At 47.2% G+C, this 23274-nt stretch overlaps 1 protein-coding gene across 4 annotated transcripts in view; it reads right to left on the bottom strand.

The window, feature by feature from the left end:
• Positions 1 to 4711: 4711 nt before the first annotated feature.
• The window catches only part of ZNF71 (zinc finger protein 71), a 31536-nt gene continuing 12973 nt past the window's right edge, over positions 4712 to 23274 (bottom strand). For 2 of the 4 annotated variants that reach the window (XM_030912952.1, XM_030912953.1), the window contains exons 3-4: positions 15738 to 15864; positions 5452 to 7619 (exon numbers count right to left, since the gene is read on the bottom strand). In XM_030912952.1, coding sequence (XP_030768812.1) covers positions 6130 to 7619; positions 15738 to 15864 — 1617 coding nt within the window. In that variant the 3' untranslated portion in view covers positions 5452 to 6129. Of the gene's footprint in view, positions 7620 to 15737; positions 15865 to 23274 lie in introns of all 4 variants that reach the window. The other 2 variants (XM_010387032.2, XM_030912954.1) reach the window with 2 other exon arrangements.

The following is a 23274-nucleotide window of genomic DNA, read 5'->3' as shown; positions in this document are numbered from 1 at the left end:
CAGCCTCTCCTCAAATTCTGTGTTTTCTTTTTGGGCTGCTGTAACAATATCACAGACTGAGTGGTTTATACACAACAGACATTCATTGCTTATGGTTCTGGAGCCTGGGAAGGCTGAGGTCAAGGTGCCAGCAGGTTCAGTGTGTGGTGAAGGCCCATTCCCAGTTCATAGATGGAGCCCTCTTGTGCCCACACATGGAGGAAGGAGTGAGGGAGTTCTCTGGGGTCCCTTTCATAAGGGCACCAATCCTATTCATGAGGCCCCACCCTCATGACCTCATCACCTCCCAAAGGCCCTATCTCCTAATACCATCACCTTGGGGGTTAGGGTTTCAACATGTAAATTTTGGAGAGACACACACATTCAGACCACTGCACCTTTCTTTCAGGGTATGGAGTTGGTCCTGGGAATTGGCTGACCACCTACCAGAGACTGCACTTCCCATGACCCTTCACGTGCAGGAGAGTGCAAGGAACACTGCTCACCAGTGGAAGGAGAGGAGAGCTATGTGTCCAGAAATGGCTTGGCCCTCCCCGGTCTGCTGCCCAGATGTCTACTTGAGAAATTATGGGCTCAAGATGGTGGAGGGAGCTTGGATCCCTGAGTCACCCCATGGAGTAGATCCTCCTGCTGAGGGACAGCAGCAGAATCAGACTGATGCATGAGGAATACTTTCCAGCATGGGATGTCTCCTGGTCTCTGGGGCTTGTTGATGCATCCAATCCATGCCAACCAGCATGAGGTCTGCGACCTCACCTAGAGCCTCAACCCTGTGCATAAGATGCTAGGACCACCCCCAGGTACCAAGCGAGCTCAGCGAGCACCAGCTTATAAGTGGTGGAACTAGCAGCTGGGCCCAGGATTCCCTGACCTCAGACCCCACCTGATTACTTGGTGGCCCTACACAGGCTGCAAGCCAGGAGTCAAATCTCCTTCTTCCCCAGGGGTATTTTGTGTGGCCTGTCTAGTCCAGGCCCAAATCGCATATCTTTTTTGTTTGTTTGTTTTGAGATAGCCTCTCACTCTCCTACCCCGACTGGAGTGCAGTGGTACAGTCATGGCACACTGCAGCCTCCAACTTCTGGTCTCAAGTAATCCTCCCACCTTGGCCTCCAGAGTGGCTGGGAGGGCAGGCACACATCACCACGCCTGACCCAAAACAGCGTTTCTTAATAAATATGTAAATTTGTTGCCATTTAGACATCAGAAACATTGCACATAAAAGTCTGGCTTTTCAGCTCCATGATCTCAAATAAATTATTAGTGTTGTGAGCCTATTTCTTCAATCGAAAGAGAGAATAGTATTACCCTATATTAATAATGTAAACCCTGTTCATGTATGTAGCTCTTATATATAAATATTTAAGACTCTATTACAATATAAACTTTCTATTAATAAACAATAGTATTTATAATAAAATATTATTAGGGCCATAAGGTGTGTGCTGGATAGTGCACCTGCTTGACTCAAATAACTCATGTTCATGGCCCTACACCTGGCCTGTCAGGGGTCATAGAAAAGTCTGTGATCTCGGAGAGGATCCCTAGCTCATCTCATGTAATTCGCAAACTGCCACCACACTAGGATTCTGAAGGAAGAGCTTCCTTCTCTGCCCCATATCTGAGGCTGTGAGCTGAGGCCCAGCCCCTCAGTTGGACCATTCTCAGGCCAGGAATCCGCAGCTCCAGAGGTGTCCACCAGGAGGCCCCTTCGTCATGCTCTGGGGCAGGCGCACTGGGTTCCTGGGTTCTGATTGGGATTCCAGGTGGGGAGGAGCAGAAGGGCCTTCCTCTGCAGCCTGGGTCTTCTGAGGCTGCCCCTCAGTCAAGGCCTGGGTCAGGAGCCTTCTCCAGCTGCCCACGCTAAGGCCGAATGCAGGGGATTATCTCTGGCTGGGGCAAAGGTGTATGAACCATGCCTTTTATTTTCAGATGCTTTGATATTTTGGAGGTTTGCCGACCTTGGAGGGACTGTCCCTCCCAGATCTGGGTGATTCCTAGAGACAGCAAACAACCCCGCTGACAGCATACCTTTCACAAGCAAATCACCCAATCCAGAGCCCACACCCAGCAACTGCCCCACTGGGCTCCCACACTCGGGCTCTGTGCACCTGTCCTCATCATCCAGGGCTGAGAACTGGACAGCCAGGGCAGCCCCTGTGCCCCAGAACCGCTAAATTACTCAGAAAAGCCAATCCCGCTCCTTGCTATGGAAGCCACAGACAAGCTCCTGCCCCCGTCTTCCCCCAGCCCCTCTGCCTCCTGATCTGCCCTGGGCTCCCCTGTGTGGCCTGGCACCGCCCTCTCCTCCCAGGAACTGTAGCAACTCTCTTTTCACTCCCTGGTATCTCCTGACCTATGGGCCTCACCTCCCTGGAATAAGAATAAAACCCACATTTTAAATCAGACAGGGGCTGTGGACAAAAGGCTGAGGAATCCAAGTCAGATCCAGGTCTCTAGCGACTACATTAGGCCCAGAGTGGAATGGGCTGCTGCCTCAGAAAACTCACTTGCTTATTCATGATTCAGCCAGGAAGCATTTATTGAGCACCTACCATTAACTCTTTCATTCGACACACATTTACTGAGCACTCACTCTGTGCCTGTGCCGTGCCAAGTGCAGGGGAAACAACAGTGGGCAGAACCAGTAACATCCAGATCTCTACCTGAATGCCGTGTGGAGACGGATGGCAAAGAAAGAAAACAGGTATCGATACAGACTGCAGTGCGTGCGACGGGGAATACGAAGCAGGGGGAAAAGGGTCATCAGGGAGGGCCTCCTATCAGTTAGGGTTCTGCAGAGAGGCATTAGTGATACAACTTAATATATTTACATATGTCCTATCCTATAGATTGCCTTTAGATCATATATATCCCATATAGGTGTATCATATATATGCTATTATATATATTATGTATTTATTATATATACATTATATATCCCATATAGTTTTTTTTCTTTAGAGTCTCATTCTGTCGGCTAGGTTGGAGTGCAGTGGCATGATCTTGGTTCACCTCCGTCTCCCGGGTTCAAGTGATTCTCCTGCCTCAGTTTCCCAAGTAGCTGAGATTACAGACACATGCCACCACGCCCAGCTAATTTTGTATTTTTAGTAGAGACGGGGTTTCACCATGTTGGCCAGGCTGGTCTCAAACTCCTGACCTCAGGCCTGTCTCGGCCTCCCAAAGTGCTGGGATTACAGGCGTAAGCCACTCTGCCTGACCTTTTTTTTTTTTTTTTTTTTTTTTTGAGAGAGAGAGAGAGTCTTCCCTTGTCACCCAGGCTGGAGTCCAATGGCATGATCACACCTCATTGCAACTTCTAATTCCTGGACTCAGGCAATCCTCCCACTTCCGTCTCCTGAGTAGCTGGGACTATAGGCACACGCCACCACACCTGGTTAATTTTTCTAATGTTTTTGTAGAGATGAGGTCTTGCTATGTTGCCCAGGCTGGTCTCAAACTCCTGGTCTCAAATAATTGTCCCACCTTGGCCTCCCAAAGTGCTGGTATTACAGGTGTGGGCCACCATGCCCTACCCTATATATATCTTATACATATCCTTTTATATACCTCATATTTCTTGTTATACATATGGCATATGTATACTTTTATATATAAATAGATTTAATTTAAATAACTGGCTCATGCTACTGTGGGAGCTGGCAAGTCCCAAATCCATAAGGCAGGCTGGTAGGCTAGAAACTCAGGCCAGAGTTGGTACTGTAATCCTGAGGCAGGGTTTCTTCCTCTCCAAGAAACTGGTTTTGCTCTTCAGACCTTCAACTGATTAGATGAGGCCCACCCACATTACAGATAACAATCGTTTACTTAAAGTCAGCTGACGTCGGCGGCATTCACGTCTATAAAGTGTCTTCTCAGCACCACCAGGACTCACTGTGTGATGGGACTGCTGGGCACTGGAGCCCAGCCAGGCCAACACGTGAAACTGAGCATCACGGACCTCAGGAAACTCAGTGTGGGTGCCGGGCCAGGACGGGAGAGTCCCCTTCGGTGGGAGTGGGCTGGGTCAGCGCTGGGACTGGACGAAAGCATAGGGTGGCTGGAGCAGAGTGAGGAGAGGACAGGAGGTGGGAGAGGCTGCGTCACACAGGGGTTTGTGAGGAGTCTGGCATTTACTCTGAGTGAGTAAAGGGGTCATTCAGACCCCACCCAGCACCCACAACCTCTACCTCAAGGCCAGGCTTGGGTCAGGCCCGGGGACACAGGGACACAGGGCCCCGTGAGGGTGAACCCAAAGGCCAGCACATAACCCCAAATAGTGCCTTGGACAGATGTATGGGATAGGAGACTTGTTAAAAAGTAGGTTCCTGACCTGCTTGATTCCTGCCAAATCCACATTTTCAGGAGGGTAAATATAATTTGGCTTCAGTAAGTACCCAACTGAGGAACTGGGGGGTGGAATGGTGCTGTGGACTGCAGTCCAGCTTCTGGAGTCAGACTGGGTTTTAATCCAGGAGCTGTGTGACCTTGGGCAGCTGGCTGAACCTCTGCAAGCCTGTTTCCTCATCTGTAGAGTAGGCAGAGCTTGCAGGGAGCTGTGATCACACCACTGCACTCCAGCCTGGGCAACAGAGCGAGACTCCATCTCGAAAAAAAAAAAAAAAAAAAGAAAGAAAAATGATCCACCTTGTTTATACATGCCAGAGTGGCCATTTTTCTTACTTGCAGAATGTGCTTGCTGACATAATTTTTTTTCTGTATTATTTCTTCGTGTACACCAGTGTCAAGGAGTGTGAAACAACTAGAAATGCCAGGACATTAGCAACCAGTAGTATCAAATTGTAAAAGAAAAAGGATGGTCTAAAAGGCCCCAGAGAAAGTACACTTTGGGGAACACTCATGTGTAAACAGAGCTTCAGTCAGCCTTAGGAAACTCACTTGAAGTTACTGACATGGTCTGTTGGTGCCTCCCCATATTCACATGTCGGAAACATGATCCTCAGTGTAACAGTATGAAGAGGGAGGACCTTTGGGAGGTCATGAGGTCAGGGCCCTTGTGACTGGGATTTGCACCCTTATAAGGGGCCTGAGGAAGTCTGCCGTTTTCAACCACGTGAAGACACACATCAAAGCACTACCTATGAAGAACATATCCCATCAGACACCAAATCTGCCAGAGCCTTGATCTTGGACTTCCCAGCATCCAGAACCATGAGTGACAAATTTCTATTGTTTATAAATTACCCAGTCTAAGGTCTTTTGTTACAGTAGCAGGAAGGGACTTAAGACAGTTGCCTTCACATTTAGCTGCAAAAATCACTATAAAAATAGTCTGTGCTTAGATATATATACTTATTGAATCCATGCATATTTAATCCTGAATATCAAACCTGCTGCTGTTTCTTTTCCCTCTTGCCCCTCCCACAATCACTGAAGGCGATTTTGACCAGACAACTGGCCAAAACAGAAGACTGTTTAAAATGACAGTTTCCCTTAATTAGAAGTTTTATTTTTAAAAAATGTAACAGAACACTCTAAGAAACTTTGGCATTCAAAGCAGTAGTTACTGTTATTTGCTAACTCTGAAAAAAAAAAAAATTTTTCCCCCTCACAAACAACTGGCAAACTCCTGCCTACTTCCTAGCTTGGTGGCTTCCAGCGCGCACTGCAGGGAAATGGTGGGTGGAGGGATAGGAAAGCCCTCACGCTCCTAACCCACTGAGACAATGCAGATGGTGACAAAGCTGCATCTGGACTCCAGGGTGTATCTGACAAAGGGGGAGATGCCTCCTCCCTCCCCTCCACCAGCTCCACTTTCCCATTGAAGAAACAGAGATGTGGAGGCAGGCATGACCTGTCCAAGCTCGTAGGACAGTTACTTAGAGAGCTAGTCTGGAACCCTGATGTCTGTTACCAGCGGCCATGGCTCAGCTACAGTGAACCCTGAAATGTCCCCAGATACGTCCGACACCGAGGGGCTTGCTTTCTGAGGCTCAGTAAGGAGGGGGCATGTGTGATCAGCCCCTCCACAATCCCACATTCCTGAGGTCCCCTGACCCCGAGTCCCCACCCCAGGGGAGAACTTCTCACAGCACTGCTGACAGAGCACGCATCCCTCTGACATCCCTCCTGAGCACCGCCAAGGAGAGTCCCGCACCGCGGCGCTCAGGTGTGAATCCGCAGGTGGCGCGTCAGGTTCGTGTTCCGGCTGAAGGTTTTCCCGCACTCGCCGCATCGGTAGGGCTTCTCGCCCGTGTGGATCCGCTGGTGCACAGTGAGGGAGGAGTTCTTGATGAAGGACTTCCCACACTGGCCGCACCTGTACGGCTTCTCGCCGGTGTGGATCCGCTGGTGCTCGATGAGGTAGGCGCTCTGGCTGAAGGCCTTGCCGCACTCGCCGCACACGTAGGGCTTCTCCCCGGTGTGCACGATCTGGTGCACGATGAGGGACGAGCGCCCCGTGAAGTGCTTCTTGCAGATGTAGCACTCGTAGGGCTTCTCCCCGGTGTGGATGCGCTGGTGCTGCGTGAGCGAGGAGTTCTTGCTGAAGGCCTTGCCGCACTCGCTGCACTCGAACGGCTTCACCCCGATGTGGAAGCGCTGGTGCTGGATGAGGTAGGAGCTCTGGCTGAAGGCCTTGCCGCACTCGCCGCACACGTAGGGCTTCTCGCCGGTGTGGTTCCTCTGGTGCAGGGTGAGCGAGGAGCTCTTGTTGAAGGCCTTGCCGCACTCCTTGCAGGCGTACGGCTTCTCCCCGGTGTGCGTGCGCTGGTGCTCGGTCAGGTGCATGTTCTGGCTGAAGGCTCGCCCGCACTCGGGGCACACGTACGGCTTCTCCCCGGTGTGCGTGCGCTGGTGCACGATGAGGTGCATGTTCTGGCTGAAGGCCTTGCCGCAGTCCCCGCACGCGTAGGGCTTCTCCCCCGTGTGGATCCGCTCGTGCTGGGTGAGAGAGGAGGTCTTCCGGAAGGCCTTCCCACACACGTCGCACACATACGGCTTCTCGCCCGTGTGCGTGCGCTGGTGCACAGTGAGGTTCATGCGCTGGCTGAAGGCCTTGCCGCAGTCCCCGCAGGCATAGGGCTTCTCGCCCGTGTGCACCCGCTGGTGGATGGTGAGGGACGAGCGCTCGATAAAGTGCTTCCCACAGGTGTCGCACTCAAACGGCTTTTCTCCCGTGTGGATCCTTTGGTGCTTTATCAGGGACGAGCTTCGGCTAAAGGCCTTGCCACACTCGCTGCAGTCATAGGTTTTCTTCTCCACGCAGGGCGTGGGGGGCTTGCTGAGGTCCGAAATACTGGAGAAGTTCTTGTCGCGCCTTATGGGTGAACAGGCCCCCTTTTCTGTGGGGTCGTCCAGCCGTGGTGGAACCAGGACACAGCTTTGGTTGGCAAACGCCTTCAGTTCACGACATCCGGGTACTGAGCCCCCCAAGAGTTTGTTCCCCTGGGGAATTCCCAGTGGCTCGCACTCGGCACCCGGATCTCCCCGCGGCCTCTCTGGCCAGCTGCCTGGTTCCCACACTCCTTCTGAGCCAGGACCCCTGGCACCGTTCCTCGTCGGTCCCCCTGTGGCCACCCCAACAACAGAGGGTTTGTCTTCCGAAATGTCATTCTTTGGATCCAACTCTTTCATTTCAGGTCTAGTCTCCCAGTCTGAAAACAAAACAAAACAAAAACAGAAGATGCAAATATATGTAGTTAAAGATGCTGGGAGTGAGGAATCTCTACAGCGGGAAGAAGCAAATGAAACCGACCCCAGTGAGGCCCAAGGCACAGAGCGAGTTAGCTAAGAAGAACGTTGGATCAGAGAGGGAGGGAAGTGGGAGGCATGGAACTGAGGCCAATGTGGTTTATGAGGCAGAGTCAACACAGGAGGTGAGCAGGGAGAGCAAATGTCCCTTCAGAAGAGGGAGGACAGGGGCACCAGGAGCTCGAAAAGGGCACACCTGGAGAGAAACTGCAGCAGTGAGCTGGGCTTGCAGGGAGCCAAGGGCGGGCTCTGCAAACCTGAGTAGGAATTACTGCAGCCGGCTACTGACTTGCAGGGCCTCCTCACCTCATCCCACAGACCCACAACCAGTCATCCTCCTCAAGCAACAGTTTTTATCAGAAATAATAAGATGGCCAGGCGCAGTAGCTCATGCCTGCAACCCCAACACTTTGGGAGGCCGAGGCAAGGATTGCTTGAGACCAGCCTGGACAACAAAGTGAGACTCCCTCACGCACCCCCACCTCCGCCGCCTCTACTAAATTTTTTTTTTTTGTAATTAGCCAGGCATGGTGGCACATGCCTGTTGTCCCAGCTACTTGTGAGGCTGAGGTGGGAGGATCACTTGAGCCCAGGAATTCGAGGTTGCAGTGAGCTATGATCACATCACTGCACTCTAGCATGGGTGACAGGGTGAGACCCTCTTAAAAAATAAATAAATTTTGAAAAAAAAAAAAGAATAAAGAAATAATAGCTAGCATTTACATGGCATGCGTTGGTTATTCTCTACTCCTTCGACCCACTCTCTATTCTCCACCCTTCTCTGACCTGCCCTGTACTCAGGATGCTGACTTTACCCACTGGCTTCCTGTGTGTTTGGCCGAAGGCAGGAAACTGGAAGTGAAATGAGAGAAAAATCGGGCATTTCTCCTGCCCCTTGGCCACTTCCCTGGTGTAACTGCCCTGGGGTTGCTGGCTGCGAGATCCCCTCCCCTGGCTGGGGCTCTGGCTCCTGCTAGCTCATCATGCACCTGCCCTGGCTGGCCCCAGACCTCCCGCACCCCGGCCCTCTTGTCAGCCTCAGCACTAAGAGTGTTCGTACACACAGGACTGCTCACTTGAGCCCATAATAACCACATGACCTGAGGTCTCACAATTGCTTCTGTTGCTCCATCACACCCCTCTCTGCTGCCTGGTTCTTGGGTGGCAGGCATTCTGTGGAGCTTGGGTTCAGACCCTCTTCTCTGCTCATCCACCCTGCCCTGGCTAACTACCTCCGTACCCACAGCTTCAATCACCTTCCATGTGTATCCTGTTCATTTCTAAACCTCGATTTCTAGCCTAGGTGGCTCTCAGGAGTCTAGACTCTAAATCAGGGGACTCATTCCCAACATTTAAAAGTTGCTGGCCGGGCGCGGTGGCTCAAGCCTGTAATCCCAGCACTTTGGGAGGCCGAGACGGGCGGATCACGAGGTCAGGAGATCGAGACCATCCTGGCTAACACAGTGAAACCCTGTCTCTACTAAAAAAATACAAAAAACTAGCCGGGCGACGTGGCGGCGCCTGTAGTCCCAGCTACTCGGGAGGCTGAGGCAGGAGAATGGCGTGAACCCGGGAGGTGGAGCTTGCAGTGAGCTGAGATCCGGCCACAGCACTCCAGCCTGGGTGACAGAGCGAGACTCCGTCTCAAAAAAAAAAAAAAAAAAAAAAAAAGTTGCTGTCCATGTGGCTGCCAGCTCATAAAAAACATGAACACACAGCCACATGGAGCCTCATTCTTACGGGCGACAAGACGTTGCGTGGGGCAGCAGCTGTCCCCCTACCCTATATAAATGATCCAACTGGTAGTTCCTGAGGCCACCTGAGTTTGAGACCCCTCTCCTGAATCACACCAGACCTGCAAAGCCACACGAAGTGAGTCTGGATCTAAATGTTATCCACAGGCTGATGCTGCTCAAACATGCACCTCCAGCCCAGACCTGCTTTCTGGGCTATATCCAAACTGTTCAAAAAAGCCCAGCATCTCAACTGGATAGCCCAAGCCTAATACATCCGATACGAAACTTGGCATTTCAGACTTTCCCCACGAAAAACATTTTTTAAAAAAGCAAAGCCCATCAAAGAGACTTAGTAAAATAAATGAGACACGGAAGGATGAATGCTATGTGATTCCACTCATCTGAGGTACCTGGAGGTGGCAGTCCCAGAGACAGACGGCAGAACAGAGGATGCCAGGGGCTGAGGAGTGGGTGGGAGTTGGTGTTTAGGGGATAGGATTTCATTTGCGAGAGATGAAAAGAGTTGTGGGGATGGACGGCGGTGATGGCTGCACAACAACGTCAATGTCCTTACGGCCACCTAACTGTACTCTTAAAAGTGGTTAAAATGGTACATTTTATGTTCTGTATTTTTTTTTTCAGTTTTATTTTATTTTATTTTTTTGAGACGGAGTCTCGCTGTGTCACCCAGGCTGGAGTGCAGTGGCGCGATCTCAGCTCACTGCAAGCTCCGCCTCCCGGGTTCCCGCCATTCTCCCGCCTCAGCCTCCGAGTAGCTGGGACTACAGGCGCCCGCCACCTCGCCCGGCTAGTTTTTTGTATTTTTAGTAGAGACGGGGTTTCACCGTATTAGCCAGGAGGGTCTCGATCTCCTGACCTCGTGATCCACCCGCCTCGGCCTCCCAAAGTGCTGGGATTACAGGCTTGAGCCACCGCGCCCAGCCTTCACAGTTTTAAATATAAAATTTAAAAAATTGTTTTAGAGAGACTTAGCAGACACCCTGACTTGCCCTTTCCCTCCCACTGTCCTGACCGTTGGCAAGCGTCGCTGTGCGCAAACAGCCGGAATCAGACCAAATCTCCCGGTCCCCACTGACAAAAGAGCTGGCTGGCCACCGCGGGCCCTTGCCAGAAATGCAACAGCAGCTCCTCTCTGTCCTCCCCACCCCATTCTCACCCCTGCGATGCGTCCTCCACTCCTCCGGGAGTGTGGTCTTCTGAGGAGTCAGATCAAGCCCTCCCGTAGTCTTCCTACTGTACTGAGAATGATGCCAGCACCTTCAGCAGCCTCAGGGCTCTCAGCACCCAGCTGGCCTTCTTGAGTCGTCCCCTGCCCACCCTCCCTCCCAACTTCTCATCACCATGCTCTCCCTCTTGTCCGTGTGTTCTTCCTGCCTCAGGGCCTCTGCACCCACTGTCCTGTGGACCTGCCGTGGATGTCCTTATCCTTCAGGCCTGTTTCCCCACAATCCCATGGGAGCCTTCCCAATCCACCCTACATAAGGAAGGAAGGTCCTCCTGCCCACTTCTTTATGAACACTCAGTGACCTGTGGCAATTTTTCTCTGCCTGTCCCTTGATCTGTTTATTATTGGCCCCCAGCAGGAGTCAGCTCCACTAGAGGCAAGGGCCTTGCTCACCCCCCAGCTCCTCACACAGCCTGCATATGGAAGGCACCAGATAAGCGAGTATGGAGCACTGGCAACACGCCTGGCACAGTGCTAAGCAATTTGCATGGATCTCTGGAGACCTTCACAATCATACTTGAGTTACATACAGTAGTAGACAGTTATGACCATCCCCATTTTGCTGACGAGGAAACGGAGATTCCAAGAATGGAGTCAGAGATGTACTCAAGGGCACACAATACACCTGAGGCACAGCAGGATTCAAGCCCTAGCAGTGTGGCCCCTGAGCTGTGGCTCCTGAGGAGTGGCTATATTACCATGCATCACTTTTCCCATCTCAGACGAAAAGAGCTGAGAAATACTTAATGCAGGTGAACGATCATGGTTTAGAGACCCTAGTCAGGGTGTGGCACAATGCCCAGATGTTGGCACAGATGGCAGTGTGGGATGTAGACTCGGTGGAAAGAAGACTGTCTCCAGGGGTGATGGTGAATTTGGTTTGGGGCCCATGGAGTCTGAGACGCTCTGGAATATGAGCTGGCAGCGATTGGAGAGGACCAGGAGTCTTGGTTGTGAATACAGCTGGAAGTCTCCTGGAGTGAACATGACCTCAGGAAATCAGGAGAGTTGGGGGAAGAATACCAGCAGAGGGACAGGGGGAAGGAAGCCACCTTCCTTTCACAGGTTAAAACCCTGTAGTAGAGAGCATCTGCAAACAGCAAACACTCAGTGCTTAACCATGACAGTTGTGAAAACACAAGTCCACCCCACCCAGATTAAAACTACCTGATCACACCTTCTCTCTAATCAGGTCAGCAAAAGAACAGAAAGTCTGATGGCAAGGCCACTGTCATGGGAGACATCCCAAGCTTCTGCACAGGGCAATGTCGCCAAAAGCTGTTAATGTGCAAAATGCCATTCATTCCTTTTGATACAAATGTAGGTGCATTGTTTTTTCACATTGCTATATCTCTTGTCCTTCATGGTTTTTCAGTTTTCTGTCTTTCTATGCTTGTTTCTGATTACAAAGTAATTTACACTTGTTTTTAAAACATCAAACGCCAAAATGGAACGGAGAAAATGGAAGTCTCTGTAATCTCAGCACATTGGGAGGCTGAATCAGGCAGATCACTTGGTCAGGAGTTCGAGACCAGCCTGGCCAACATGGTGAAACCCTATCTCTACTAAAAATACAAGAATTAGCTGGGTGTGGTGGCAGGCACCTGTAATCCCAGCTACTTGAGAGGCTGAGGCGTCTGTAATCCCAGCTACTTAGGAGGCTGAGGCAGGAGAATTGCTTGAACCTGGGAGGCGGAGGTTACAGTGAGCTCTGATCATACCACTGCACTCCAGCTTGGGCGACACAGCAAGACTCTGTCTCAAAAAAAAAAAAAAAAAAAAAAAAAAAAGAAAAGAAAATGGAAGTCTCCTGTAATCTTATTCACCAGAGTTAACAGTTTGGTTTATATTTTAGACTCCCCTCCAACACATACCTTTAAAAAAATACACACGACACACCTGTACATGCACACACACATTTTTCCCCCAAATGGGGTTTTCATCCAAGATGGAGTATAAAGGATGAGATTCCCTTGAGCCTAAAACAAAATATATAAAACAATGGATGTGAAGACACTGAATATCAGGCAATGAAGGGCAACAATCCCTGAGACAAGAAAATTAAACAAGGTGGGTCCTACGAGTGCCCCAGCTTACTGCCTGGGAAGTTTCCAGGCTCTGACAAAGGAAAGGTAAATTGAGGTACAGTCTGGCCAACTCCCCAAGTTGAGGAGATGGAGCTGAGAGACCAAGGCAGATAGAGTTCCCAGGACAGACTAGAGAGGAATGAGCTGCACAGAGAGTGTTCTGAAGACCTGCAAGGAACTCCCTCCAGTATTCAGCAGAGTATTGGTCAAAACATTCAAGTCAGGAAACTACCCAACACAGGAAAAAAACCATCTGAAAGGATTTGAAAACAGTGCCCAGAGCTGACATAGGGCTGAGAAGAGTGCCTTTTCCTACCAGTCAGACTGTAAAACTTTGTCATTCATGGGGTTTTGGGCAGAACACCCAGAATGGTCTTTAGGAGAATGTCATTCCAGACTGGGCACGAGTCATAAAAGCAAGATCTGAAAGGATGACATTGCTTGGTATTGATGTAAAGGCAGACAAACAGATGGACAGAACAGGATTCAGAATTGGACCCACACTTGTATGGACAAGTGATTTTTGACAAAAGTGCAAAGGCAATTCATTGGAGAAAGTGGTCTTTTTAACAAATGGTGTTGGACAACTGGGCATACATTTGTTCCCCCTCCCCACATACCCCAATACACTTGGATTAATACTTTATATCATATTAAGAAATTTAAATAGATCAAAGAACAAAATGTAAAACCTAAAACTATATAACTTACAGAAGAAAACCTCTGAGGCCTTGGGATAGGCCAAGATTTCTTACAAATGACACCAAAACCAAAAAACTGATAAACTGGACTTCATTGTATTAAAACCTTCTGCTCTTCAACAAATAGCGCTGGGGCACCTGGATATTCACATGCAAAGGAATGATGCTGAGCCCCTTTCTTACATCATTCACAAAAATTAATTCAAAATGGATCAAAGACCTCAGTGAAGAGCTAAACCACTAAAACCTTAGGATAAAACACAGGAATAAATCTTCATGACTTTGGGTTAGATTGTTTAGATATAACGCCAAAAATACAGGCAACAAGAACAACAAAAAATAGATACATCGGACTACATCAAAATTAAAAACTTTAGAGTCAGAAATAATGCCATCAAGAAAGTGAAAACACAATCCACAGAATGGGAGGAAATATTTGCACAGCATATATCTGATAAAACTTGTATCAAGAATACATAATGAACTTTCAAAATTCAGTAATAAAGAACCCAACAGGGGGGAAAAAAACCAAAACAGGCAAAAGACTTGAACGGATACTTTACCAAAGAGAATATACAAACATCAAATAAGCTCATGAAAAGATTATCCATATCAAATGAAAAGCACAGTGATGAGACCACACACCTGCAAGTGTCAGTATCAAATGAAAAGTGCAGTGATGAGACCACACACCTACAAGTATCAGTATCAGATGAAAAGCGCAGTGATGAGACCACACACCTACAAGTGTCAGTATCAGATGAAAAGCACAGTGATGAGACCACATACCTACAAGGGAGGCTAAATTTAAAATATAAAGCAATTGGAATGAAGCTTGTGCACTGCTGGTGGAAACAGTCACTTTGGAAAACAGGTTGGCAGTTTCTTAAACAAGTTAAATATACATGTAGCACATGATCCAGACTTTCCACTCAACAGAAGGAAAAGCAAATGTCTACACAAAGAACTGTTCACAAATGTTCACAGCAGCTTTATTTCTAATAGCCCAGAACTGGGCTGGAAATGACCCAAATGTTGATAACCAGGCGAATGGCTAAGCAAATTGTGGCATACCCATACAGTGGAATAATACACAGAGATAAAAATAAATGAACTACGAAACATGCAATGACATGGGTGAATCTCAAAATAATGCCAAGTCAAATAAAAAAAAAAGCCAGACCAAAAAAAAAAGGAGTACATACTGTATGATTCTATGTATATAAAATCGGAGAGCATGCAAACTCAACCACAGCAACATAAAGCAGACCAGCGGATTCCTGAGATGGGGGTTGAGGAGGGGGAGAGGGGTAATAAAGGAGGATGAGGAAACTCTTGGGGATGATGGATATGTGTCCTTTATCTTGATCACGGTGATGGTTTCGCTACGTCACGGTATGCGCTACGTCAAAATGCATCAAACTCTTCACTTTATATATGTGCCGTTAATTACAGGTCAATAATATCTCCAGAAAAGCTGTTCAAGAAACAGGACCACACTCTGATTCCAAAAGTGAGTGTTTTCACCTCACAGTATGTTGTGGGACATCTTTTCATGGCAGTGCCTACAAACAGTCCTCAGCTTTGAAGAGATGCCTGGTTTCCATCATATTCATAGGCCTTGATATGTTCAGTCAGTCTTAGGCAGCTGGGCATTTAGGTCGTTTTCCTTGATTTTTCTTCCCATGGAAAACTTTGCATACTTACGTGAGAATTTCTAAAGGACAGATCTCTAAAAATGGAATCCTTCAATATTTGATTGATAAGGCCAAGCTATCCTCCAAAAGAGCTGTCGCAACTTTATACCCCTACAATGGGAGTCCTTTTCTCTACAGCCTCATAATATAGGCTATTATTCTTTTTTGATCTTTGTGTACCTCATGGGCAAACACTGCTGGTATCTCAATTTGTGTGTCTCCAGTAGTAAGGTTTAAAAAACTTTTATAAAGTGTAACTTTGTGTATTTCTGTATCTATGAATCACCAACTCATAAGTTTGGTCCATTCTATCATTTGCTTAGTCTTTTTCTTATTCCCAGGAGCTGCTAACATAATTATGACCCTTTGAACGTAAAACACTTGAGAAATATTATTTCCCATACCATCATCTATCAACTTTATTTTTAGCTTCAAGTAGAGCAAATTTTAAAACTTTCCATGTAGTCAGATCTGTTGATCTTTTTTAAAAAAATTTATTTATGGTCCTGAAGTTATGGGCCAATGATGAGTAACTCAACGAAGCTGCCCCTTACCCAGTGAGACCAGGTTCCTGTAGTTCTCCAGCATGACATCCCTGTACAGGTCCTTCTGGGCAGGGTCCAGCTGCTGCCACTCCTCCTGGGTGAAGTCCACAGTCACATCCCTGAACGTCACTGACTCCTGTAAGAGGAAACCCACATCCGCTCATCGCAGGGCCCTCCTTACAGAGGCCTAGTGGAATGGCCAGAAAAGCCAAGAGGATTTAGGGGAGGCAGATGGGATGTAGCTGAAGTGATTTCAATAAGATGCAGGGTTCTAAAGGGATCACTCACAGTTTTCTCTGTGTCTAGTTATATTGGGTTGGCACTCTGACAGAGAAATAAATCCCATATGAGACATTCTGGAACAGAAGGTCACAGATCTGAGAACCAGATGCAAAGGAACTGAAGGCAAAGTGAGTCTAACCCAGTGTAATCAACAAGTGCATTAGGAGCACAGCAGAGGCAGAGCCCCAGATGGAATCCAGGGGCACAGCTAACTTTTCTGAGCCCCTACTAAGTGCCAGGCAGCAAGCCCAGGTCTGGGATACAGACACAAAAGGTTCACGAACTAATTCCTCATGGCACAGACAGGCAAAGACACGTAACTTGGTAAATGCAATCAATCATGAAGGTATGAACAGAGGTCTCCAGGTGCCTGAGTAATGTCAGCTCTAGGGGGCGCCCAGGAAGCCGTCTGAAGAGAACTGGTGGGTGGGGGGTCTTTAGGGGGAGATTCTGGGTAGGGAAGAGAGTTTGGATCAAGACCCGAAGGTAAAGAGGCAGATGAGACTGCTGGGGAGTGGAGAGAAGTCCACGCGGAAGGAGCAGCGCTTTGTGGTAGATGTCACAAGCCTGTGGACTGGAAGAACCTGGCGGAGCAGGGTGGATGGTGATGATGAGGTAGGCAACACCAGACATTATGCAGCAGCTGCTATGTGCCAGGTACTACTCTAAGTGGTTGGTACGGGCTGAATTGAGCCTCCCCAATTTATATGTTGATGTCCCAACATTCAAGGCCTCAAGAACATGACCTTATTTGGAAACAGGGCTGCTGTAGATGTAATCAGTTAAAGTGAGGTCATCCTGGAGTGGGGGTGGGGGCCCTAATCCAACAGGACTGGTGTCCTTATCGAAAGGGGAAATTTGTTTTTAATTTTTAAAATCTCAATAGTTTTAGGGGTACAGGTAATTTTTGGTTACAGGGATGAAATGTTCAATGGTAAAGTCTGGGATTTTAGTGCACCCGTCACCTGAATAGTGTACATTATACCCAATATGTAGTTTTTCATCCCTCACCCCCCTGCCACCTTGCCCCCTTCTGAGTTTCCAAAGTCTATTATACCACTCAGTATGCCTCTGTATATCCATAGCTTAGCTCCCACTCATCAGTGAGAACACACAGCATTTGGTTTTCCATTCCTGAGTTACTTAACTTAGGATAATGGCCTCTAGTTCCACCTAAGTTGCTGGAAAAGACATTATTTCATCCTTTTTTATGGCTGAGTAGTATTCCATGGGATGTGTGTGTAGGTGTGTGTGTATAAATGTGATATATAATGTGGGTATGTGTATCACATTTTCTTTATTGGTTGATGGGCACGTATTCATTGGTTGATGGGCACTCAGGTTGACTGCATATCTTTGCAATTGTGAATTGTGCTGCAATAAACATACGCGTGCAGGTGTCTTTTTGATATGATTACTTATTTTCCTTTGGGTTGACACCAAGTAGTGAGATTGCTGGATCAAATGGTAGATCTACTTTTAGTTCTTTGAGAAACCTCCATACTGTTTGCCAAAGAAGTTGTACTAATTTACATTCCCAGCAGCAGTGTCTAAGCATTCCCTTTTCACCACATCCATGCCAATCTATTGTTTTTTGACTTTTTAATAATGGCCATCCTGGCTGGGGTAAGGTGGTGTCTCATTGTGGTTTTAATTTGCATTTCAGAAAGGAAAAATACGGACAGAGACAGACATGCACACAAGGACAAGGCTGTGTGAAGAATGGAGTTATGCCGCCACAAGCCAGGGAACTTGCCAGCAGGTGGGAGACAGGCCTGGAACAGAGCCTTCCCTTGAGCATTCAGAGGGAGTGTGGTCCTGCAGATACTCTGATCATGGACTTCCAGCCTCCAGAACTGTGACAGAATAAATGTCCTTTGTTAAAGTTGCACACTCTGTGGTACTTATTTACAGCAGCCTTGAGAAACAGATACTGTGCTTGGCACATATTGATTCATTCATTATTAACTTAAAACAGACCTACGAGGCAGGCACTAACATTATAATATAGTATGCCTGTTTAAAAGTGATTAGGGAGGGGGGAGGGATTGCATTGGGGAGTTATACATGATATAAATGATGAATTGATGGGTGCTGACGAGTTGATGAGTGCAGCACACCAACATGGCACAAATATACATATGTAACAAACCTGAACGTTATGCACATGTACCCTAGAACTTAAAGTAAAAAAAAAAAAAAAAAAAAACCCCCCCCCCCAAAAAAGTGATTAAATGATTGTCTTTCATCCCCAAAGCCCACCTTCCACACTCTGCACAGAGGTCTGCAGGCTTTGACTCAGCGATCCGGTGCTGTTTCTACCTTAGTAGCTACTCTCCATTAAGCTCTGTCAATAGGGGGCACTGGAGGGAGGCTGGAAGGTGGAGATAAAGAAATGAAAAGAAAAAGAAACCAAGGCACAGAGAGGGTAGATTCCTGGACCAAAGCATACAGCTAATGCGTGGGACAGCCATGCTTTGAACCCCATGGGCTGTCTCCAGAGCCCGAGTCTCATCCTTACAGGCTGCTGCCTCTCATGAACTACCCAGAGCGGCAGGTAATGAAAACTTGTGGTGCCCAAATGTGTATTCCTGACTCTGACCTCTGACCCCCACCCTGTCCCCACACCTGCTCCGCCCCTTGGGCTCTGCTCCAGCCCTGCCAGCCTTCCTTCTCTCTTCGAATATACCTCAGGGCACTTGCACTAGCTGTTCCCTCTGCCCAAAATGCTCTTCCTTCAGGTCTGGCCTAAGCTGGCTCCTTCTTACTCATTCTTTGGAAGGTTTGAGCAGGAGAGGGACAGAATCTAATTTAGAATGTTACAAGTGCACTCTGTATTTGCACGTCCATGTTCCTAACAGCACCATTCACAATACACAAAAGGTGGAAGCAACCCAAGTGTACACTAACAGATGAAAAGATGAACAAAATGTGGTCTGTATATATAATGAAATCTTATCAGACTTGATAGGGAAGGAAATTCTGACACATGCGACACCATGGGTGAACCTTGAGGACATTCTGCTCAGTGAAATACGCCAGTCACAAAAGGACAAATACTGCAACATTCTTCTTGAAAGGAAACACTGTCCAACTCAAATACTGATATATTTCTCTCTGACACTCCTGATAGGAGAACAGACTGGAACAATGTCTATGGAGTAGCATTTAGCAAAATCTATCAAAACGAATATTCAAATTCTTTTGAACACTTTAGACTAATTCAGTTATCTTAACACACATGCAAAAACATACATGTGTAAGGATGTTTATTACAGCATCAGATTAAGAAGTAAAAAGACTGAACACATCCCAAATAGCCATCAGTAGGGGTTTGGTTAAATTAGGTCAGCGAATCCACCACAGTGGAATACACACAACCGTAACAAAAAAAAAGGGGGGCAGCTCCTTAGCTGCAGATGCAGAATGATCTCCTGAATATACTGTTACATGAAAAAACAAATCAATGCCCAGAATAGTGTGTCTAGTTTGTTAACATTTCCATAAGAGGAAATAATAAGGGACATTTATACATATGTACCTATATAGGTGCAGATTTTTTTTTTCTTGATGGAGTCTTGCTCTGTCACCCAGGCTATAGTGCAGTGGTGTGATCTCGGCTCACTGCAAGCTCCGCCTCCCGGGTTCATGCCATTCTCCTGCCTCAGCCTCCCGAGTAGCTGGGACTACAGGTGCCTGCCACCGCGCCCAGCTGGTTTTTTGTATTTTTAGTAGAGACGGGGTTTCACCGTGGTCTTGATCTCCTGACCTCGTGATCCGCCTGCCTCAGACTCCCAAAGTGCTGGGATTACAGGCGTGAGCCACCGTGCCCGGCTGGTGCAGACTTTTTATGGAAGTGAATGCAAGAAACTGGTAAGAATACACAGCTGGTGAGGATGTAAAATGGTTCAGCTGCTTTGTAAAACAGTCTGGCATTTCCTCAAGTGACTAAGCACCGAGTTACCTTATGACCTAGGACTTCCATTCTTGGTAGGTACCTAGGAAAAATGAAAACAGAATGCCACACAAAAACTATACACTGACACTCATAGCAATGTTATTTGCAATAGTCCCAAGGTGGAAACAACTCAAATGTCCATCTCCTGACGAATGGACAAATCATGTGGTTCGTCCATACGACAGCTCTGACATACGCTGCAACATGAAGGAACCTGGAAAACATTACACCAAGTGAAAGATGCTGGACACAAAAGACCATATTGTATGCCTCATTTACATACAATGTCCAGAATAAGCAAAATCCATATTGTATGCCTCAATGCCTCATTTATATACAATGTCCAGAATAGGCAAAATAGAATGAAGGTAGATATATGGTTGCCTAGGGGTGAGGGCGGGTTGGAGAGAAATGCGGAGTGAGTGCCAGTGGGTATGGGGTTTCTTTTAGGAGTGGTAAAATTTTTAAAAAATATTGTGGTGAGGGCCGGGCGCGGTGGCTCAAGCCTGTAATCCCAGCACTTTGGGAGGCCGAGACGGGCGGATCACGAGGTCAGAAGATCGAGACCATCCTGGCTAACACGGTGAAACCCCGTCTCTACTAAAAAAAAATACAAAAAAATTAGCCGGGCGAGGTGGTGGGCGCCTGTAGTCCCAGCTACTCGGGAGGCTGAGGCAGGAGAATGGCGTGAACCCGGGAGGCGGAGCTTGCAGTGAGCTGAGATCCGGCCACAGCACTCCAGCCTGGGCGGCAGAGCGAGACTCCGTCTCAAAAAAAAAAAAAAAAAAAAAATTGTGGTGATGCTTGCATAACTCTGTAAATAAACTAAAAAGCACTGGATGTTAACGTGTCTACTTTATTTGGGTGGATTTTATGATATGTGAATTGTACCTCAACAAAGCTCTTAACCAAAATAGTATCTGGTAAGAGCAGGTGATGCCATTGGTTTCAAGATGGGGAGGGCAAGTGGGAGAATTCATTTTCCCAGTTTACTAATTTTCAAATAGGTGCATTTTACCTATTGTTTTTTCAATTAAAATGTTATTATACATTTTATGCCTTTAGAATGTTCAGACATTTCTGGAAATCTGTCCCAACAAGACAATCCAAAAATTGGGTAAAGCTTCATGCACGAAGATGTCCACTCCATTTTATTTCTATGGGCAAGCCTTTGGACAACCATAACATCCATGGCATGGGATTCATTAAATAATAGCCCACCCCCATGGCCAATTATATAGCTATTTTCATTACAAGATTATGCAGAGCTTTTCCATGTAGAGTTGTCTCTGGGTTTCCAAAATTATAAATACCATTTTATCTCAACCACATGAAAAACAATACACAGGAAAAAGATGGAAGGAAATGTGTCAAAATGTGAACAGCAACCGTATCAGAGTGACACTGTGAATATTTTCATGTTTTATGTATATGTGTGTGTGTTAGCAGCCTCCAAGGCAGCCCCGAATGATCCCCAACTCCTGGTATCCACAGCCTTATGTAGCCCCTTCACTGTGCCAGTGTGGTTCTGTGTGATCAACAACATACAGCAGAGGTTAGCATGGTGTCACTTCCAAGGGAAGGTTATATGCACACTCACCATTCACACTCGCCAAAAGGTGGAAGCAACCCAAGTGTACGTAAGCAGATGAGTGGATAAGCAAAATGTGGTCTGTGTATACAATGGAATATTATTCAGCCTGTTTTAAAAAAACATCTGACACACGCTACAAGGGTGAACCTTGGGGACACTATGCTCAGCGAAAGAAGCCAGACACAGAAGTAAAGTACTGCACGATTCCATGATTTAAATGAAGTATCAAGTCAAATTCAGAGAGACAGAAAGTGGAACGGTGGCTGCTGGGGGCGGAGGCGAGGGGAATGGAAAGTATTTGTTTAATGGCTGCAGTTTCAGTTTTACAAGATCAAAGAGTTCTGGAGATGGATGGTGATGGTGCTGCACATTAGGAAAGTATTTAATGCCACTCAACTGTACACTTAAAAATGGTTAAGATGGCACATCTTACGTTACATGTAGTTTAGCACAATAAGACATTTAGGGAAAAAAAAAGACAAAAAGGTTATAAAGATCACAGTTTTGGTCCTGGGCACGCTCCCTTTTTCCCTTGGATTACTCTTTGGAGCAAGCCAGCTGCCCTGTAGAGTCCTTTGGAGAGGCCCATCTGACCAGCAGCTGAAGCCTCCCACCAATGTCAGTAAGGAGCTAAGGCGTGCCACCACTAACCACTGTGCGAGCCTCTCAGAAAGGATTCTCCAGCCGTGGGAAGCCCTGAGAAGACTGAAGATCTTGAGCCTCAGCCATGTCACTGTCCCATTCCTGACCCTCAGAAACTGGGTAAGATAGTAAATAATTGTTGCTTTAAGCAGCTGAGTTTGGGGATAACTTGTTACACAGCGACAACTGATACAGGGAGGTGAGTGTTTTTGTTTGTTTTTTGTTTTGAAAGACAGTGCAGTGTCTAAAGGGCATGTCTGGGAAGTACAAAGACCTGTTTTCAAACCCTGGCTTGGCCATTTTCTAGCTATGTGAATATGTGAAAGTGAACATCTTCAACTACCTAACCTCTCCAGGCTTCAGTTTCCTCCTCTGTTAAAAGGGGATAACAGCATCTGCCTCATGGGGGGTTGTGAAGTTGTGTCTGCCTGGGCCACCAAAGAATCCTCAGGTCCTAGAATAGTGCCTGGGACTTAGTAGGTACTCAATAAATGTTTGTACAGCAAATGATGGAATCCTTAAATTTCTTACATGGTACCTTGAACAGTCCTGAGAAAGCAATCGTATGTGATAAGAAGACACAAAAAAAGCTACCTGCTTTGAGTATTTGCCCAAAATGAGCATACAACTCTCATACTCTCAATTTTCATACTCTCAGGGCTGTGAATCAGAAATGCCCAGTCCTGCTGCCTAAGCAAGGAAAATGTGGGTACCTTTCCAGGAACCATCAATGAACACATTTAGAATACATCAGAATAAGTATTAGATACTATTGATCTAGAATTCCTGTTTAGGGGGTAAAAATTCAACCGTGCTTTTCTGGTAGCCCAGAAAATTGAAAATTAAAACACCAGTTAAATTTCTGATCCAGTGATATTTTGCTGGATCAAATTACCCATTTTCATACTCTCTTTCAATGTAAGTCAGTTTTGGTAGACAATGGTTTAAGTGGGTAGACTGGTCGAAAATGGCCTCAAATCCGTCACTAGTGGAGTCTAGTTCCCCTATCCTTGAATCTAGGCTGGCCTGAGGGACCTGCTTGGCCAATACAATCTGGCAGAAGTAATGTT

Source organism: Rhinopithecus roxellana, chromosome 12 (assembly GCF_007565055.1).
Source record: "Rhinopithecus roxellana isolate Shanxi Qingling chromosome 12, ASM756505v1, whole genome shotgun sequence".
NCBI classification, from domain to species: domain Eukaryota; kingdom Metazoa; phylum Chordata; class Mammalia; order Primates; family Cercopithecidae; genus Rhinopithecus; species Rhinopithecus roxellana.
The sequence above is the reverse complement of the archived record's forward strand: the minus strand, read 5'-3'. Positions and strand labels throughout refer to the sequence as shown.